A 21,304-nucleotide genomic window follows, 5' to 3' on the forward strand; every position below is an offset into this window, starting at 1 on the left:
GAATTTGAGGATAGGCTAATAAGTTAAAGAGTCATGAAATCAAAAGTTACAAGATTAAATATATTAAATGAAACTAATAAATCCATCGAGCAAAGCTAACAAATTAGACAGATCAAATAAGCTAGAAAGAATTTTTTTTTAGCGGATGCTCGGTTATAAAAAGAAATGAAAATTTATCAATCAATTTTTTAATTAAAAAAACATTTTATATAATAATTGACTAATTATGGGACCTTCGTTTATCTCTATCTGTACAACTCAGCCACATATATTGTACTCACCCACTGGCGCCTCCTCGCAGCTGCTGGGACTCCACGTGCAGTTTTGCGTCAGATTGTGTGATGGAGATACGAGTGGGGACGTTATTACGGTACGTGTGCGCATATTCGTGTTGGCAACACTCATGGTATCCAGTTTCCACACTATTTACTGGTGTTTTGGGTCCCTTAAATATCCCCATCGTCGTCGGTTATCCTTCGCTCTTGCTCCTTGATTTGATCCTTCTCTGTTCTTCTCCGATCATGGCCGGTGTTCTTCTCCGATTCAGGCCTTCCAAGGTTGGCGTTTCTAATCATTTCCTAGTCTACGTCTAGCTTTTAAGATTAGATCTATAGGGTGTTCAAATTTCCAAGATTCATTATTTGTTTGCATGAAACGATCATTAGAGATGGTTGGTTCTTCTTCAAAGAGACCGGCGAGTGTTATTTTTTCTGTGTTCGATAACGAAGCATTGTTGCTTCAAAAGTGCTCTTCTCCGCTCCCCTGCGACCTATTCGGGACTACTCGTGCCCTTGCGGCGGCGGCGGCTTTTCCGGGGTAGCTGCTGTCCCCGTTCCCGTTCGCACGACCATTTCGATTTGGACCAGGGATGGAGGACGCCGAGGACTTGCAGAAGGGAAGATTGAAGTGCAGCAATTGTGTTGGTATTCGCCGTTGAAGGCGCCACCTCCCTCTCGCTTCCTTCCGCACAAGTAAATAGCATGATAGATTTGAAACCCCTTTTCTCCCCTCCCACCTCCCTCCGCTTCTTCATCTGCCCATGTCGATGTAGCCAAGAGATTTGTAATAGGAAGTGGATGTGCAATGAAAAAAAAAACACAACTAAATAGTGGTACAGTGGAGAATTCGTAATTCCTATTTTCTTGGATTTGGTGATGTGGTTGCGATAATTTTATGGATCCACTTTGTATGCATAATTCTTGTTGTATTAAATACACAAGTGGGCTGATTACATCCTTGGACCCTGTTTTGTTTTGTCAACAGAATGAATATTCAGCAAATATAACTTGTTACCCTTGCCTTTAGGAGTTACTCAATTTGTTTTAAACTGATTTTATTGCTCATCTATTATAGGAATTTACCATTGTTTTGAAATCTGAATTATTTTACTTGCGTATCTATGTTTATGTTTTTTGCTACATAGTAGTTCTCCATTGTTACTATGAAAGTTTGGGTGATTGTTTGAGGTTGCAACCTTTTATAGTCTACTTGCATCTCTGAACATTTTCTGCTTTCTTAATTGCAGGCCGGGTCATTCATCAGACGTATTACATCTATGGGGTGGTCTCAGGAACATGCACCCAAATGCTCAACTTTGACAGCCACAAGGCTGATGAGCTCAGAGACTTCTCTTCAATCTGAATCAACGGAAGAAAAGGGGTTTGTCCTGTGTCTTTAATCAAAATAGATTTCTTCATGGAATATCGTTCATTATCATCTTCCTGTACCTCTGGAAGATATTGTTTGTTTACCTATGTATTAGATTGTCTTCCATCTTAAATGATATTTCTGTTAGGTTCAAGGGGCATGATATGTTGGCACCATTTACTGCTGGGTGGCAAACCAACGATCTACATCCTCTAGTTATTGATAGATCAGAAGTAAGCCACTGATCTTGTCTGGTTAACTTGTATGTATCTTTGTCTATGACATATTACATCAGAGATCTATTTCAAACTCTTAAAAATTACACATAATAGATTCAGATGAACCATTACAGCCTTCATATCGCTATTGTCTTTGTGGCTTGCTACTTTTTTCATTGATTTTGTTTTGTTGCACATTATTTTGTGTTTGGAAACAATTTAGGTGCTCTACTTCAACTATGGGAAAGGATCAATGTTTCATGTGTTTATTTGGCTTTGCATGATAAATCAAGCTCTTAGAAATAATTTTTATTATTCTTTTAGAATTGAAATTGTGGTAGTTTTTGTTGTTTTAAAGATGTCTCAATTTTATGTAATAGATTGAAATTTGTGGCATGTTCCATACTTCATTTTGATTATCCAATTTTGTACTGTTAGTCAATTGAAATAATTTATTTTTACAGTCTATCTCTGCAAGAAACATGGAATTCTGTGTTGCTATCATAAGATTTAGAATCAATTTTATGTCTTTTCTTATATGAGTAGCTGAGCATATCGATTGACAAATTGCAAATTCTACCTCTAAAATTTATATCAATAGCAGGTTGTTGCTGGTGTGATGCACATATTCTTTGTGAGATAATGTTTCTTCACAATATTAATGCTATAAATGATTGCAGGGCACCTATGTTTATGACATTAATGGGAAGAAGTATCTTGATTCTCTTGCTGGGTTATGGTGTACAGCTTTAGGTAATTGGCGTCTATTTTAGATTTGTCTTTCCTCATTTATAGAAGTAGGGGAGTCTTGCACAACGGTAAAGTTGCTACTGTGTGATCTTGTGGTCACGGGTTCAAGTCATAGAAACAACATCTTGCAATACATGATAAGACTGCATACAATAGATCCAATGTAGTTCGACTCTTCTCCGAAATCTCATTTTGGCGGGAGCTTCGTGGATTGGGCTACCCTTTCCTCATTTATAGATGCATTTCTCATCTATTGCTATATTTTTCTTCCATCTTATTAACTTGTACCAAAAATATGCCTCTTGCGTCTACATTTGCCAATAAACTACACGGATGCATATTTTCTGTAACTAAATTTGGTAAATCTTTTTTTCTCACAAAACCATCTCTTGCTATCTAACATCACACATTAATATTTTAGGTGGAAATGAACCGCGTCTTGTTGCAGCTGCTACTGCACAATTAAATAAGTTACCATTCTATCATTCCTTTTGGAATCGTACAACAAAACCATCCCTGGTATGAATACATTTTTTTCTAGTTATAATTCTTAATTCCTCTACACTCTGATATAAATCAGTTAGCCAAGTCCCAATTTAGTTCTTTTGCCTCCAATATATAAGGTTAGCAGACCCCACCTAGTGGGATAAGGCTTGGTTATTGTTGTTGTTGTTGCCTCTGATATATAAGGTATACATGGGCTTTGTTGTTTCTCATGTAAGTATCTTGTATATTTTTGTTTTTTTTTGGAATACTGTTTTCATTGTTTATCAATGCCAAACATTTTCAGGTCTGTAATTATATATATTACCATTTATTACAGTTGAAATAGTTTAATTTTTTTTTAATTAGGATCTTGCTAAGGAAATTCTTGATACTTTCACTGCAAGAAAAATGGGTAAGGTCTTCTTCACCAACAGTGGTTCAGAAGCTAATGACTCCCAGGTGATTTGATCTACCTTGTATTGGAATTAACTAATTACTCACGGTATTTGTTTCCTTTGCACATTGCCCTACTATTCGTAACTCTTTGTTTGAAGATTTCATGATCTAAACCCTTTGTAGTGCTTTTGTAGATTACTTCTAGTGCTCAACTTTATTTGGAGTGACATAAAGCATGTAAACATTATTTTCTGTCTATCCATTAATATTTGTTCTAACCAACATACCTGTTGGGATGAAAAGTTGACAGTGAAGACCCTTGGATTTAAGGTTTAGGATTTATTTAAAACAAATAGATGAAATATATACAGTGTATATTTACATAAGTGCTCCTAGAATCTAGAAAGAGAACAGGATAGTTGAAAACAGGAAAATCAAAATGGAAACAAGGTACAGATAAAATATGTTGCACACACTTTTACATATTTCTGAGGCAATAGAGCCATCTTTGACAAATTTAGCAAATCCTGTTATTCCATTTTATGTTTCTCCAACACCATCTTTCCATATTTCTGAGGCCTTATTTAGCTAATCTTGATGGTGGTTTTACATCCTCTTTATGGCAGATTGCTTTCTTATGCATTCAAAATAACAAGGATATTCTACTATGGCAATGTCTCAGTAGTAAATATTGATCACATTGTAATTTACAATTAACAAGTGATATATGATTTTTGGTTTCCCATTCTTGATTATATCATTTGCTTTCTTGTCTACTGGCATAATCCTTGAATTGAATGTATGCTATGTTACAATGTTTCAATCAAACTAAAAGTTAGAACTATAGATGTTTCTGTTGTTGATGGGAAATGCTTCTTCTAGGTCAAGTTGGTCTGGTATTACAACAATGCACTGGGTAGGCCAAACAAGAAGAAATTTATAGCGCGGTCAAAAGCGTAAACTTTCTACCTGATTCCATAAGATGTGCTTGTTTACTTAATCCTCTTGACAAGATTTTAGACAAGAATTTATCATCATTGAATTGGGACATTCACATTGGCTCTTTCTGCAGGTATCATGGATCAACGTTAATATCTGCAAGCCTTTCAGGGTAAAATTTTCTCAAAATCCACATTGACAAACTCTTTCACAAATCACGAGCTATCATACCAAATTTGCTGTCATCTGTAATCCTAATGTACATTTAGTTATTTTTATTTCCTCTCGACAAATTAGCTCCTCTTTTTTTTGGACAAATTGTTATTTCGTGGACAAACTGATTGATTAAAATTTTAGCCCAGGTCTATTTTTATTTCTAAATTTTTTCTTCATAGGCCTCCAAAATGATGGAACTTCCTATTTTTTCTTTTCAGGATTCTTTACTTGGCGCAATTCTTTTACCAAACGTGATATCATATTTTTCATACAAAGCTGGTTTCCATTTTTCTCGATAATTCAGGAAATTCTCATTTTTAAAGTCTTAAGTTATCGAAAAAATATATTTTGTAAATTGTCTTTCAAAAATTATTTACCAAACATGGTGTTATATGTTTCATACCAAAAATGACCTTAGCTATTTATTCAGTGTCTAGTTTCTTCTTGATAGTGTTGACAATTTTATATGCATGCTCCATCTTCAGTCTTCCAGCTTTGCACCAACAATTTGATCTGCCTGCACCATTTGTTTTGCACACAGATTGTCCTCACTACTGGCGGTACCATCTTCCTGGTATTGTATTTTTCACTTGTTAAATATTGTTTGAGTTTAAATGCCTTCTTATTTTTTGGAATTGAATAATAGGTGAGACAGAGGAGGAGTTTTCAACTAGATTGGCTAACAACTTGGAGAATCTTATTCTGAAAGAAGGGCCAGATACAGTTACTGTTTCCTTTGTCTCACTCGCATTCTTGACAAATATTACAACAGACTATCTTATGTTAGGTTGCTAAGTTAGAGTTTCTATCCAGATTGCTGCTTTCATTGCTGAACCTGTTATGGGTGCTGGAGGTGTTATACCTCCTCCAAAAACATATTTTGAAAAGGTTAGTGCTAGTGAATTTCTAGTTTCTTTAATTTGTTCAGAAGCTATAGTTTCTCCATGTATAGGCTCTTATGTTAAAATCAAACACTTATGCTGCGTTTACTTGGTGGAGAGGCAAATAGAAGGGAAAAGAAATAGCTTAAGTGAAGAGACAAAAAGGATAATTTTAGTGGAGAGACAAAAAGGATAATTTTATCTTATTTCCACTCGCTGCTTATTTGTGTTTATAAGATTTGTAAATTTCATCCCTGTCCATTCTGTCCTATTTAGGAGAAATAAAATAGAAGAAACGAATGGAATTAAATTCCTTCCACTTATTTATTTACTTCCAAATAAAAATTCTTTTATTTTCTTTTCTCTCTTATGTCCTTCTAAGTAAACACGGCATTGGTTATATCAGGATTAAAATAGTTTTATAACCAAATCTTTGTCACCTTGATGAATTTTTTGCATACTGATTTTCTTATTCCGTATCATTTTAATTTTTCCTGATCTATTACATTATGTACTTGAGAGTTTTTTTTAACTTAAAACCTACATTTTCTTTTTTCCATTGTTTTTTAGTCTATATTTCATTTGATCTGGCCATTGTCTATGGTATAACCTTTTTCAGTTGTTGAAGGTGGCTTTGACCAGATTAAATTCTTTCTATTGATGGACTTGCTTGCTCAAAATTGAAATTTAATAACTGTGTTATTTCTTCAACTTAGTTACACAAAAGAATATTCAATCTCCTGAATGTAGGCAATACCGTCATATGACCTAGTCTCTTTCATCTACCCTATGAATTATATCCTTTATCATTGTCTTTTTTCTTTATTGTGTGTTTCTGTTCATACGAGGCATGCATACAACAACATGCCCAATATCAAACTTGTACTTTTTTGTGGCACAATTTCCTTTGACCACGTGCTATGTAAAATGATACAAAATTAGACTGTAATTTGGAATGTGCTAGCTACCAAAATTGTGAAGATTCTTTGAAAGATTATAGTCTCGATTGTTTCTGTTTATTCTTGACAATGCTTTTGTGAATTGTTTTTCTTGGCTCTTTATATATGCTTATGTAGGATGCAGGACTGTAAAAATTTCTGCGCATATTTGACATTTCTTTTGACGTGGGATTGTGTTTTCATTTTCTTCAATCCTCCTTCATTGCGATTGATGTTAGCAGTACACTAGTTAGATTTCCTGGATAGTCCTTCCAATAATCTAGGGTTTACACAATTTTTATTTCTAACCTTTCTTCTAAATATTTTATGACTTGTCTTTTTTTTTTTTTTATATTTCCAACAGGTTCAAGCTGTTGTGAAGAAGTACGATATCCTTTTTATTGCTGATGAGGTTTTCAAACGCTTTTTCATAAATCAAATGCTCTCTTGCAAAGAGGGAAACAAACAAGTTTAAAGTCTCCTCTTGAATGGTTTTACGTCAGGTCATTACTGCTTTTGGAAGGCTAGGGACAACATTTGGATGTGATAAATTTAAGATCCAGCCTGACCTTGTTTCCATCGCAAAAGTAAGTCTTAATAGTAGTCAATTGAAGCATCCAGAAGAAAGTACTAAATGTTTGCCTTCTCTGATATCATGCAGGCCCTTTCTTCAGCATACATGCCGATTGGTGCAATACTTGTTAGTCCAGAAATTGTGGAAGTTATATATTCTCAAAGTAACAAGCTAGGTGAGGTTATAACCTCTCTATGAAAGAGGAAGACATTCACCAACTTGTAGTTGCTTGTGTGTTTGTTCTTATTGTTCTTAATTAAGATTTTTTTTTCCCTTTAGGTTCTTTTGCCCATGGATTCACATACTCTGGCCATCCTGTATCTTGTGCTGTTGCCTTAGAAGCAATTAAGATTTACAAGTAAATTTCTCTCCGCATGCTTTTGGCCTTTCTATTCTGGAATGAAATACAACTAAAAGGTTGCATTTTCAAGCCATACTGCTAGTCAATCTAAGCGCAGTCATAGTGCTAATAAGAGGAAGTTCAACATGGTCCGTTCCATTCATATGTCAATGGAAACATATCTTGAAATTCCATTCTTAACTGTGTTGTGCAGGGAGAGAAATATTCCTGAGCATGTACAATCTGTCTCTCCTAGGTTCCAGGAAGGCATCAGAGCATTCTCAGAAAGTCCCATTATCGGTGAGGTATGTATGCTATTCTGGAATCTTCAAGCAGCATACCTACTTCGTTTTGGATTGTGAGCAACTGTATACAAAATTCCTATTGTGTTGCAGGTACGAGGGACTGGGTTGATTCTTGGAACCGAGTTCTCTCAAAACAAGTCTCCAAATGAACCGTTCCCGGCTGAATGGGGTAACTCATAGCATTATCGATCCTAAATCTTCTGATGGAAGAGAACTTTTGGCATCTGCTTCAACAAATATGATTTCAGGTGTAGGAGCAATCTTTGGATCAGAATGCGTGAAGCGTGGAATGCTTGTTCGAGTAGCTGGGGATAACATAATGATGTCTCCTCCCCTTGTAATCACTCCAGATGAAATTAATGAAGTAAGATTTCCCATGCTGATTCTTCGTACGTTGAAAAAAAATAGAAAAAAAAAAATGAGGCACTTTGTTTTCTTTCTGCACTCAGCTGGTAAGCATCTACGGAGAAGCGCTCAAGGCCACAGAGGAGAAGGTGGCAGAGCTGCAATCCAAGAGCAAAAAGTAGCTAATTCATCTCGTGAAGTTCCTCCAGGTGAATTGAGACTCCCACTCTAATGATCGTGATAGCTGTGAAATAATGTTGTCGACGCTTGCAAAAACTATCGAGAGTAAGTTATTGTGCAAGTGTCTGGAAGAATCGAGGCTTGATTAGGATAAGATAAAGCATGGTCGAGCAGGCTGGATATTATAGTATTGCAATTGCTATGGATCATTCAATGTGACAATGTGAATAGTAGTCGACCACGATCCATAACACGCATTTGAGCTGCCGCGATGAACTATAAAATAAGATCAATGATTTACATGGATGAAATTGACAGTTAAATAATAAGGTGCTGAAAAAAGTAACAGTTTGTTTTTCAAAATGACAAATAGAAAAGAATGTGTGGAAAAAGATGAATAAAAAATACGTTTTTATAAAAATAATATTTTGAATTAACTTCTCTATTTCTAAAAATTCGCTGTTATTAAAAATAACAATCCGCAGGAACTAAACACAAAAAAGTAAAGAGTTTTCTATCCCTGAGTTAAACTCATAACAGAAGTTGGAATGTATTCTTTTTACAGAAAAGGGTAAAAGGACCGATGATGATGGTGAAAATCCTAATCTCAACTACATCAAAATTTAATTTTTATTTATTTTAATAAATCTATTTCCCGTAACTAATTTAACTATGTCTCATGAGCCAATCAAAGGAAAACTACATGATTTGATTTGATCTCGCTGAGTACGTAACTTTCTGACTGTACATCTCGCAGCTCCAGTTAAGTCTTTCCATTGAATTGAGCCACCGAGAAAGAGAGAGGAGTGAACGAATGGCACCAAAGCCGTTACACAGTGACTGTGAGAGTAAAGTGGAGACAAGGGGAAAATAATCTCAAATGTCTCGACTGCGGCATTGTCGTACATAGATTGTTTGTATGCCCAGCTGCTCTCTCTCAGCGTAATTTTTAGAAAATTTATCTTTGACACAGATAAAATTTCATTGTATATTTATTTTTTAAAAAAATGCAAGCTTTTTTCTTCTCCTAGTCCTTTCCGATCGATGGATTCCAATAAAATAAAATGCATGCCCTTACAAAACATGTACAGTTTACGGTCACATAAAATAAGCACGAGTAGCTGGCTAGGTCGTTAATTAGACCATTACTTTGTCTTTATTATTTCGTCACCGACCTTTTTTTCTCAGAATGCGTACAAAATAAGGTTCAAACTTACTGTTATTTGAGGTGCAATCAATTCCTTTATCGACTTGGAAGCTTCAAGGAAGCGAGCTCGGAAATGGTTGGTGACGCTGAGAACAGTATGGAGATATTACGAGAAAATTCACTGTTGAAAATTCTTTATTTATCTCTGTGCATGTGTTTTAAGAACGAGACTTGAACGAGTCAATAAATAAATAAAATTTAGAAATAATTTGACAGGATATTTTCATAATACATGTATTTAATTTCATCATCACGTAGTTCTAACAAATTCTTGGTCGTCTCTTTCACGGGTCGCTTTTGTACTGCAGGATGACCGCTTGTGTACTACAAACAGCAACAGCTCCCCAAGGAGAAACCAATTGCATTTACAAAGCTAAATGAGAATGGAAGGTGGAATCGACTAGTTTAACAGTCTCACACGACGATCCCACGATCATTTGTGAGAAAGTAAATTAAAAAATTAGAATTAATCATGATAGAAAGAAGATATAATTTCGAATCTTTACTTCATGAGATTCAAATAATCAACTCAATTATATTCAGGAGCGAATGAAAAATCCTGATGTACAATGGATTCTGAAGGCAAGACACTGCCACGTTTACAATAATTGATATAATACATTAGAATAATTTTCTTCGTGAAACTTGATATATCACAATCGTTCCAAGTGCCATTGGTTGTGATACTGAACACTCAAATAAAAGAAAAGTCTACAAAAGATAAATTGATCGAGCAAGTCAAAGAAGCATTCTCGCCAGTCAAACTAGTGAAGCTTCCTGGAAGCCACGCTTCATTCTCTAGAAAGCAAAGATCAACAATCTCAAACCACGTGCTAAAAACGAACGGACAGGATTCTTCTTGGTCACCTCTGTCGACCATTCCTCCTCCTCTACAAATATCCACCGGCCTGAGTGAGTTTTTCCTCCCTCCATTCCAATCCATTCCGCCCTTGCGCCATGAGTGACACTGTATCCGGCGAAGCTCCGCCGGCTCGCCCCGATAGACAGCCAGCAAAGGGCCGTAGCGGCGGCGCCACCGATGGTCGAGCAGGTGGCAGGTTAGTTCGCCGTCGGACGAGGGCCTCCCGAAGGGCTCCGACGACCATGTTCGACACTGACGCCGCCAACTTCCGCGCTATGGTGCAGCAGTTCACCGGCCTTCCTTCCGGCCCGTACGCAACCGGCGGCGGAGGCTACAATAGCTATATCCACGAGCCTTTTCTGTATAATCAACAGGCGCAGCAGAGGAGCTTCATGTCCTTTGGGCCGTCATATTCGCAGGAAGAGCAATATCAGAGCTACAATTCGGATCATAATATCGTTACCGCAGTGACTGGCGGCGGTGGTTATTCCAACAATAATGATGCTGCAGTATTTCTACAGGGCCTGGCTAATTACGGCACGAATTTTGGTGAGGCTGATGGGGGTTTCTTCCGCCAAGCTCCCACCAATTCCAGTGCCAGTATTCTTGACTTCATGTAGTCAGACATCTTTTCGATCCGCTTGTTCATATTAATTTTATAGATTTACATGTTCGCATGCTTCCTAGCTATTAATGGTGTTCCGAAAGAAACATTTAGATGTCATCAGATCATCGTGCTCCAATTGACTTTCACTGCCAGGTCCTGTTTCCAAAAAACACAATTAAGAACAAAAAATTATTAACTACTATTAATCGTGCTGAAAAACTTGCTGTATCATTTTTTTCCCGATCAATACATCATTATCGATGGTTCAAACATTGATTTAAAATTCAGTCGACTTACATGCTCCTCGAAAAGAATCATCCGGAGAAAAGAGATCCTGAAATGTACTCAAAAAGAGGGTTAGAATGACGTTGGGGTTGATCCCAGCAAACCACTCCGACGCTCAAGTTAAGATTTAACATAAGGAGGGAATTTAATGATTTGAGAAAATTAGGATAGATATGTGCAGTGTACCTATGTCCATGGACATGAGCTACCTTTTTATACCAGTTGATCTCCGAAATATTAACAACCGTTTGAGAAATATTCGAGTAGACTGGTTCCGTTCTGAAAATATTCCCAATTTAAATGAACCGATCGTGTTTTTAATAAGTATCACGCGCTGGGAATTAGCCCTAGATGTAGGAAACATATTGATATCACATCCCGATGTTGTCTCAAGGTGTGGAGAGTATGCCGAGACCAAGTCCTGAGGTTGGCGTTTGGTGCGAAGAGCATGCTGAGACCAAGTCCTGAGGTCGGCGTTTGGTGCGGAGAGCATGCCGAGACCAAGTCCTGAGGTCGGCGTTTAGTGCGGAAGGCGTGATGAGGCCAAGTCACGAGGTCGGTGTATGCTTAACATATCGAGATCATAGGAGAAGTTTGGCATATGCCTAGGGGAGCACACTGAGACCGAAGGAAGAGCTCAGTATATGTTTAAGGAAGCATACCGAAACCATAAGAAAAGAGCTCGATATATATTTAAGGAAGCATATCGAGACCAGAAGAGGAGCTCGGTATATGTTTAAGGAAACATACCGAACCTGAAAGAAGAGCTCAGTATATGCTTAAGGAAGCATACCGAGATTAAAAGAGAAGCTTGGTATATTTAAGGAAGCATACCGAGATTGAAAGAGGAGCTTGATATATACTTAAGAAAGTATACCAAGACCAGAAAGAGAAGCTTATTTATATATTTAAGGAAGCATACTAAGACCAAAAGAGAAGCTCAGGAGCTTACTTAAGATTTCAAAAATAGTTCTCATCCAATACTTATTCTATTTTTCTAGTCTCCTATTATACCCAACGTCCACGTACTCATTAAATAACCGGATCCATCTTATTTTTTCTATCATCGACAGAGGATCAACTTAATCTCGTAACAATTCGATCTTGTTGGCTGTGAGGGGCCCCACTCGTTACCAGCCAAGTTATTCTGTGGGAGTCAACTCACGTGTTATTCTCGCTTTCATTTTTCTTGTCTTCTAGTTTCTAAGTTCTAATGTGAGGGCAGTGAAAAAATATTGCAGCATCCAAATTGGTACGACTAGTGTGCTTGGAAATTTCATCACCAATCTGTCCACTAATTTTGAGTAGTTAGGATGATAAATGAATCAAATATTTATTAATAAATTTTGATATTTAATTTGATAAGAGATTATTTATATTTATTTTATATATTTATATATAATTAAATAAGTAAGTTTAAACAGCGTTCGCTAAACGAATAAATTTGATCATGTATATGTTTAAGTCATTAATGTTCATGAATAAAATTTTTATCAATATGATAAATAAATAAACTTTCAAAATAAATAATATATTTATATTATTAAATTTAATAATCAAATAAATAAATTTAAAATATAAAAATTTTAAACAATTAAATAAATTTAAATTGAAAGTTCATTAAGCTCAATTATTAATCAAAATCAAACAGACCTAAAGATTATAAGTTTGATTTGACTTAGGTGTAATATATAAATGAGCAACTCACATGACCACTGCGTTGGAACGAAATGCTTCCAGTAACTTTGACAAAGTCGTTGTTCATAAAATATGCAGACTAAATCCGTTGAATTTAAGTAATTACTACTAAAAAGTATATTCATGACTAATAATATAATTAATATAATAAATGTAGAGTAAATTCCAATCAGAAGGTAAAAATTTGGACGAAGGATTAACTGATATTTTACCATAAAAATTATAAATAAAATATACGTAAACTTAAAAGATATAATGAAATACGTGATGATTTTAATATAAATATAAATATAAATATAAATGAAGAAACGTATCGACCATTTGAGATATCGAAGCCAGCTAGCCAACTGGCCCAGTCTGCGAGCCCTAATTTTGATTTCCGTAAAACCTCTTTGCCTTTCCTCTGCAACGACTGAGCCCTTTCCTCTCCGGCAATTTCCCCATGACGAGGATGGATTTCGAAGTCGTCGTTCTCGCCGGCGGTGCCTCTAGCAATCTCTCCCCTCTTGTTTCTCAGGTACGTCCTCCAGCCTGACCTCCGTCCATTGCGGGCGCTTGACCTTGGCTTGTTTGTTTCGGGCAACAGGAGGTGCCCAAGGCTTTGCTTCCCGTCGCCAACCGTCCCGTCTTGTCTTATGTCCTCGAGCTTCTCGAAGGAAGCAACCTCAAAGATCTCATCGTGGTCAGTGCTCTTTCCGACTAGTCATGCTGTCTATGCTTTTGATTTTTTTTTAATCGAGAGATTTGCTAAATTTCGATCTTATGTTGCTTCGCTCTTGATGGAATCTTTATTTACCGATCTGTTGTTAAAACCGTTTGATTATTTTGTTGTTTCCCCCATGTGTTTCCTTTTCCTCTCTCGCAAAAACCCAAGTTTCGAGTTTTAGCCAATATAAACCCAAGTTTCGAGTTTCAGCCAATATAATGTATGCATGCTTTGCAAATGGAGGCTGGTGAAGTTATTCTCCTCTCTCTCTCAAATTGACCTCGGCCGGGAGCAACTTGGATCGGATTTCCCACATTGCTTATTTTTATGATTTTATTTTTGGAGCTTTTTGTCTGTGTTCCTATGCTCTATCAAATGGAAATAGGTGGTTGAGGGAGAAGATGCAGCACAACTCGTTGGTGGCTGGATATCAGGAGCTTATGCAGACCGTCTTCATGTTGAGGTTGGTAATATCTGAATGTTTTGGAATGTTTATCATTATGTCCTCTGACTAGGACTTATAACTATGCTTTTGTTTTATTGTGGGCATTTAGTTAATTAACCCCACGGTCATAGTGTGATTATAGCTACCCATGCTAAGATGGATGTTTGGTGCTACTAGAAAGCATTTGGAATTTATGTATAACTTTAATAGTTAACAAAATAAGAGTAAATAGGATGAGATGGTATAAATATGATCTAAGACAACCAATATACTTTATTGTTGATAGACTTAATCTATTACCAAAGAAAAACATTTGTCAAGACTGGTTTGATTTGATATATTCTTGCATGGAGCCTAATAGAAGGTACGATTCTTGTAGCCGATCTCAAATAATTGTGACAAATAGAGCTTAATGTGATGCTCAAGTCTTTCCTGCTAGCATATTCGGATGAATGCCAGCTGTCTGACCAAGCATATTTTGTAGATTGCTTTTATTTCTTCTCTTCTTTCAATCATTTTATATATCTATTATCGGCTGTTCAATAACACTAGAATCAAATGGTTTTGGATGTCATATCTTGTATCATGCTATATGTTTTTTAAAAGTCATTTTGCTAATTTGAAAAAGATTCATCTTGGTGATGTAGTTTACTTACACATTGGTGAACTTTTGAATATTAAAAAGTTCACTTAGTTGTGCGTGTTGATTTTTTTTCTTCTAATTTTGTATGGACTATCAGAGATTTGAACAATTTATCATCTGACAATCGAAGTTTGATTCTTAGCAAAAGAATCACAGTGAGTACATTGATTGTGTGTGACTAATTGCCCTATATATGTCCTATTTGTTGAGTCATGGATGGTATCTATTGGACAGATAATCACTTTTACCAAATAAAAGATCGGAAGGCTTGACAACGATGGACTTGAGAGAATTTTTAAAGTTAGAAACTGGAGTATTAGAGGTCATATATGATAAACTCATTTGATCTCAAGGAGCAAACATAAACAAAAAGGAATTACTATAAGATACCTACAAGTTGAAATGAACTGTAACTACTTATAAATCAGATTTACTTTCTAGAATATTGCCTCTACCTTAATCTTATTAACTACTTCAGTGTAAGTTGTGCACTAAGTTCTATGGGATCCCATTCTATTGTCATAGGTAGCTGCTGTTCCCGAGGGTGTTGGAACTGCAGGAGCTTTGCGATCTATATCTTCTTACCTTACTGCCAATGATATTCTGGTATTCTTCAATTTTCATTGACATTGAATAAGAAAAACATTTTTTTTTACTTTTGAATTAAATCATGTTTATTTTTAGATTGTAAGTGGTGATCTTGTTACTGATGTGCCTCCTGGGGCTGTTGCTGCAACTCATCGAAGGCATGGTGCAGTAGTAACAACTTTGTTGTGCTCTTCTCCTGTAAGTGGTCCGTCTGATAGTGGGACTTCTGGAGGAAAGGAGAAAGCCAAAAAACCAGTCCGTCACAATATCATTGGGTTGGATCCTACAAGACAATATTTATTACACATGGCAACAGGGGCTGAAGTGGAAAAGGATATTCGACTTCAAAAGAGAATTCTTCAGGCAGTGGGACAGGTACATTCTGATTTGTGATTTTATGGAGTCGTGGTAAATTAACAATGAAGAGATTTATATAGCTGGTCAATTGTGATAATATAGCTTGATGATGATGATGATGATGGATTTTAGTATGCTATCTTCTAATTTATTTCTTTCTGTTTACTTGGGCAGGCTTTTTGTGCAAATTTAGCTTTGTTATTATTCTCTTAAGCCACAAATATAACCACATGATAGTTAAAAATCTCATGTCTTGCTAGACAACGCAACTTTGGGTAAATTACCAAAACTTGACACTAGTTGGCATAAGTAATTTCTTGTGTTGTGATTGTGCTAATGAATATCATATTGTGTTGTAATTCGATATGCTTAGGCATGGACTTACGCATGTCGAGATGAATTTATATGAATACCACTATTTTTTGCTATTTGTTATAATTTGTTTTCTCAAAATTCTAATTCAAGTATCTAATTTCTATACTCTTATTTTAGAAAGTAAAATGTCAAGTGGAAAAAATAATATAGTAAAACTTATCTGAATGCATTGAAGTAAACATGACTAAACTCAATTTTAATTTAACTATCTTATAGATAGAATTATATTTTTTAAGTAAAAATAATAATTGGAAGATGATTAAATTACTTATGCATGCTTTCACATGCCAAAGTGGATTTCTTACAGTTTTGGCACCTTTCTAGATACTCATCATATGCTTCAACGCACATAAAAGCATGCCGAAATGAATTTAAAATTTTTTTGCCCTTCAATCTCATTCTTCTTAGTTGATAATAATACTAGCAGTTAGATTGTTGATTATAGTAAAATTTTGTTGTACCATGCTAACTCAAGTGAATTGAGCCAAGATTAACTCAAGTAATTTTTGCTCATTTAATCGTTTTTCTAGTTTGATTTTTTTTTTACTCCAAAAAATTAAAACTATATCATCAGGCAGTTGAATAAAAATTTGCTTTATTCATTTTTACTTTAATGTGTATTGAAATGAATTCATATAAGTTTTAGTCATATATTTTTTTCACTCACCTTATTTTAAAAATAACAATTTCATTTTGACATGGCTTGCTAGCACAATACAATACTCATTGGTACGGGTGACATTGAAGAGTTTTTTTCATGCCAATCAATATCAAATTTCATGAATCTACTAAAGATAGGTTTCAGATGTTTAATCTGACATGACACAATGTTTCAAACCATGCTTTAAACCTTGTCACATATAATTGCAACTTATGAGGCTATCAATAAAAGGTAATCCACTCTATGAGAAATTGCCACATACTGGTCCTCACGGTACTTAAAAGGAAAATAAATATTGTGGGCATGGGAAAAAAATTTAATTGAAAGTATGATGTTGAACTTTCATTTGGATTAAAATTCTTATATGAAATTATGGTGTTGGCAATAATCTTGAATTACTTAGACAACTGTTATATATATCAGGTTCTTTGTTGCTTATGCTTGATTATATAAGAAATTTAATATGACTATGAATTAATCAGACGTAATTATTTACCTTTTGAAAAAAAAGGAATAAGAAAAAGCAAAATATCAGTTTCTGGGAAGATCCACCACCGGATACTGTTTTGATCTGTCAAATAATAAAAAGGAAAGAGATGTACAAATAGAATCAAGGACTGAAATTTCAGATGATGCGAACCTGTTCTATTACCTTTGGTGAGTGATTTTGATGATTAATAACTTCATGGGCAGATATACCAGTTTGACAGAGGATTACAAGTTGGTATATTGACCTTTGCCTAACCTTTTATGGCTTAGAGTGTAGTTATGTACAAAACCCTTTGGTCTGGATTCCTTAAATGACTGTTGTTGTGCCACTCCAAGCTACAATGCCACCTGTCCTTCAAATTACGTTGCTGATTCTTTTTTCTCCTCTATAGCTTCCCTTCTGATGGCATACTAATTACAAGTCTGTTGGGGACAAGGGGTCCCCTTCAAGCTATGGATAACTGTTAAGATTCTTTGTTATTGGGATTATTTGCTTTCTTTTCATCTTGAGAGTTAATATGAAATTGAGTTTCAGTTACCTTTCTCCTGTGTTATTTGTTTGTCATGCTTAAGGTAAGATTCCTTTGTATGTTTTTAGATGGAAATTCGAGCTGATCTCATGGATGCACACTTGTATGCATTTAAAAGGTCAGGAGCATCATTTGATTGGGCAACAATTTTTTCATTATATAATCTTTTCTTTCATATCTCATGTTTCTGATAAGCCAGTCTTTATTAGGACTGTCTTGCAGGATATTTTGGATCAAAAGGATAAATTTCAAAGCATTAGACAGGATATTCTACCATATCTAATAAGGACCCAATTGGTATGCTAATTTATACTGATACCTCTTATTCATTTGCTAACCGTAGCTAACATTACAACTACATCTTTGATACCAGAGTTCAGAAGTGTCAGGAAATGGATTAGTTAGGTCTGAATCTGGGAGTAATAAGAGTGCTGTTCAAGGTGACCTAAGATGGTTGTCTCAACACCGAGAAATTGCTCCATCTACTTTTCAGGACTCCCAACCTCTCTGCCTTAAGTCACAATGTGATGATCAAAGGTCCCACAAATGCTGTGTTTATATTGCCAATGAAAGCAAATATTGTGCCCGGTTAAACTCCATTCAGGCATTTAGTGACATTAACCGTGATGTAAGAATTTGATAAGCATGATTCTATAATTGACACTTGTCTGCAGATGAATGGTTTGCTTGATACAACTAATAAATTTTCATACGGTGAGTAGGTGATAGGAGAGGCTAGCCATCTTTCTGGATATTCTTTCTCTGCACAAAACAACATCATTCATCCCTCTGCTGAGCTGGGATCCAAAACTACAGTAAGGCTTTCCAAGATTTTAAGCCTTACATGCTCTTCATCTCTTGCACATACTTATTTTGTTACAACATATGAGTTGTAGGCACACTAATAGCTGACCTAATACTTCTCATATGGTGTAGAGCGAGAGACAATCAATTCACATCATCATCATCAGTTTTAAAGTTTGAATTATAATGCCAGTGCAATGACAGATAAATTTTTACCGCATAGATCATTTTTTTGCTCTAGCCCTACATAGATCATGGTTAAAGTTTGAATTATTAGTTGTTAGCATCACAAATGTTTAATACAATATTTTGGCGTTGGAGAATGTTCTAGCCCTGCTTGCTGGAACCAATACTATTAAAAGAACCACAGGTAGTATCTACTCCTATTCTAAGGTAGATGTTTGAATACACCACTTTAAACCATCCTCTAAAGTGCATGTAAAATGTCAATTTCATCTCCACCATAAGATTGCATGGTGGAACCTTTATCTGATAGAATAACATAACATACAAGAAATATTAATAACAATTGACGTGGTTTTATATAGGCCTACTATGAGAGGAATCAGACAGCTGGTTGGTCGCATATTGTACAACAGATATCTTAATCAACTTTAAATTGTTCTCTTAATATTGAGATAGAAAACAATGGAAAGCTTCATCTCTATGTTCCTTGAAAATTGAAAGTTCTCCCATGAAGACAATTTTCCTTTCTACAAACATTGTGGTATCTCAGCCTGCACATGCACTCTTAAGACATTTTCTAAATTCTGAAGAATTTCCAAGTGCAAAACTCAGAGCCATAGCTTGTGACAGTAGTTCTGTGCTCTACAATGTGAGACCATATGGAACAGCCTGTTTAAATATACCCTTAAACTAGGTTTATTCCCTTTGGACCGCAGCTGGGGCAGATGGTCTAGCAGCCCTGTGCCAATCTGCCCTGCAGTGCTCCTGCTATTCCCAGCATCCTTGCTGGTAGCCCAGCATATTCTAGTACATGCTTTCATTTATTTCTCTATATCTTAATTTTCCACATTCCTTATGTTAATGATTGATGTAGGTTGGCCCACAATGCATGCTTGCAGAAGGCTCAAAATTGGGTGACAAGTGTAGTGTGAAAAGATCTGTCATTGGACGCCATTGCCGAATTGGTTCAAATGTCAAGGTTCTTGATCACTGTAACGAAACTTGAATGATTTTATTTGTTTATGGTTTAAATGCAATTTCTTCAGAAATGAAGAAAAAACATGATATGCAGTGTGAACCTGCAACCACAGCTTTATACACCAATAATTCTTTCTTTGTTTTTTGTAGATTGTCAATTCAGTTGTGATGAATCATGTCACCATCGATGATGGATGTTCCATTCAAGGTTCTGTTATATGCAGTAATGTGCAACTTCAAGAGCGTGTTGTTTTGAAGGATTGTCAGGTAATCTGTCATTTTTCTTCTGTTTTGTATAATCTACCACAACAAGTTAATTATTACAGTTCATGAAGAAAAGCCTGCAATATCTGCCACAATTAGTATACATCCATGTTTCAAGTATCCTATATAAAAATGTCTTCAAATTCTGTTAAAGCCGTTCTTAGGAATTGAAAAGAATGCCATGTTCAAGAGACTACATAGATTTGACTCCACCACCCTTTGTACTTTGCATTTTCTGCTAGCAACCTATATGCTTGGTGGAAATGTGCATATCAATGCAGCCTATGAAACTTATTTATTTATGTGAGGAATGGACAGCAATGCATTGGTAACTTTTTGTGGTACTTCCCAAGATTGCATGTCCAATTCCTTACCGTGACCGCAACTACTGAATGAGTTCCAAATAATTTACTAAATGCTTGCCGTTTTTGTTTGATTATAATTCCCTCTTATGCCATTTCTTTTGCTACAGGTTGGCGCTGGTTATATTGTGACTTCTGGCAGTGAACACAAGTCTGAGTCACTGGCAAGAAAATAGTTGCAACAAGTAGCAAGTTTTGTGATGCTCGGCCTATTCTCCCTATGACAGAGCAGAGAAAGGTGGTTCTGTCTAAGTCTTCTCTTCCGTCTAATATTCTTTTCATGCCTTGTCAGTTTTCACCAGATGAAGATCATCCATTTCTACTCTGATAACAGGTGCAAATGCAATAGCATCAACCTCAGACAGTTTTCCGCTTCAGCTATTGTCAACAACAGACAACCTTTAGTTCTTTTTGTTTATTTGTGAAGACAAATTTTTCTGATACCTAGAAATGATAATGTAAAATGCATGATCACTGTGTTTGCTTGGACTGTAGTATTGTTTGCATTATACCATGGGGAAAAGTCCTTTTTTTGATTTATTAATCACGTTAGATTCCTAATTATAGTATTTTGTTAAATATAACAATAATTGGAGATTCTTAATAAAAATTGATTTGAAGCATTAAGAGGGTCTAATCTTTCCATTCTGATCTTTTTCAGGTTTGAGCAAAAATGTCTTGACGAATCTAGAAAGGTAAAATGATTCAGTTGTGAGTATTCAGGATTTTAACTGAGATGAAACTTGAGAGTGCTAAGAGCACAGTGACAGGTTTACCTGATTCATTTAAGGTGCTAAGGTCTATCATTTTGAGGAGAGAAAAGACAAAGGGCATTTTTTTATTATTTTAAAAAATATTCAAGTCTATTGCTTACATAATTAAATAAATTTGCATGATGTAACAATTTTAATTAAAAGTGTTGTGCAAATCTAAATGGATTTAAATGTTTGTCAAATAATTACATTGCGTTTTTTTAATTCTATAAAATTATAAAATATATTTTCCTTTTACATAATATATCAATTCAAAATATTAATTTAAA

The 21,304-nt window shown here is 35.5% G+C and overlaps 3 protein-coding genes across 4 annotated transcripts; all 3 read left to right on the top strand.

Moving 5' to 3' along the window:
• The first annotated feature begins 453 nt into the window (after nucleotides 1–453).
• On the top strand, nucleotides 454–8,437 carry LOC141838373 (putative gamma-aminobutyrate transaminase 3, mitochondrial). Its single transcript, XM_074725822.1, has 19 exons — nucleotides 454–557; nucleotides 1,526–1,659; nucleotides 1,796–1,880; nucleotides 2,546–2,618; nucleotides 3,037–3,134; nucleotides 3,468–3,560; nucleotides 4,380–4,453; nucleotides 4,570–4,608; nucleotides 5,138–5,226; nucleotides 5,299–5,375; nucleotides 5,466–5,540; nucleotides 6,836–6,883; nucleotides 6,975–7,058; nucleotides 7,133–7,220; nucleotides 7,325–7,403; nucleotides 7,600–7,690; nucleotides 7,781–7,859; nucleotides 7,939–8,054; nucleotides 8,140–8,437. The coding sequence occupies exons 1-19, from the start codon at nucleotides 522–524 to the stop codon at nucleotides 8,215–8,217; spliced, it is 1,536 nt and encodes a 511-aa protein (XP_074581923.1). The 5' UTR covers nucleotides 454–521; the 3' UTR covers nucleotides 8,218–8,437.
• Nucleotides 8,438–10,335: 1,898 nt separating this feature from the next.
• Nucleotides 10,336–10,974, top strand: LOC141840772 (uncharacterized). The gene has a single exon (XM_074728836.1). It carries the CDS (start codon nucleotides 10,380–10,382, stop codon nucleotides 10,902–10,904), a length of 525 nt encoding a protein of 174 aa, XP_074584937.1. The 5' UTR covers nucleotides 10,336–10,379; the 3' UTR covers nucleotides 10,905–10,974.
• A 2,248-nt stretch (nucleotides 10,975–13,222) lies between these two features.
• Nucleotides 13,223–20,802, top strand: LOC141839491 (uncharacterized). Of its 2 annotated transcripts, XR_012602698.1 has the most exons (13): nucleotides 13,223–13,391; nucleotides 13,461–13,556; nucleotides 13,966–14,043; nucleotides 15,194–15,274; nucleotides 15,353–15,631; nucleotides 17,737–17,786; nucleotides 17,878–17,965; nucleotides 18,042–18,296; nucleotides 18,391–18,483; nucleotides 19,533–19,637; nucleotides 19,787–19,903; nucleotides 20,373–20,500; nucleotides 20,597–20,802. XR_012602698.1 is itself a non-coding variant. In XM_074727239.1 (12 exons), the coding sequence occupies exons 1-12, from the start codon at nucleotides 13,317–13,319 to the stop codon at nucleotides 20,436–20,438; spliced, it is 1,383 nt and encodes a 460-aa protein (XP_074583340.1). In that variant the 5' UTR covers nucleotides 13,223–13,316; the 3' UTR covers nucleotides 20,439–20,802. The 2 variants fall into 2 exon arrangements, 1 of the variants encoding a protein (XP_074583340.1); XM_074727239.1 differs by having other exon boundaries at nucleotides 20,373–20,802.
• Nucleotides 20,803–21,304: the final 502 nt, after the last annotated feature.

The sequence above is a fragment of the Curcuma longa genome, chromosome 11, assembly GCF_044706935.1.
Source record: "Curcuma longa cultivar G26 ecotype Majalengka, Jawa Barat chromosome 11, ITB_CL_G26_1.1, whole genome shotgun sequence".
Lineage (NCBI taxonomy): Eukaryota > Viridiplantae > Streptophyta > Magnoliopsida > Zingiberales > Zingiberaceae > Curcuma > Curcuma longa.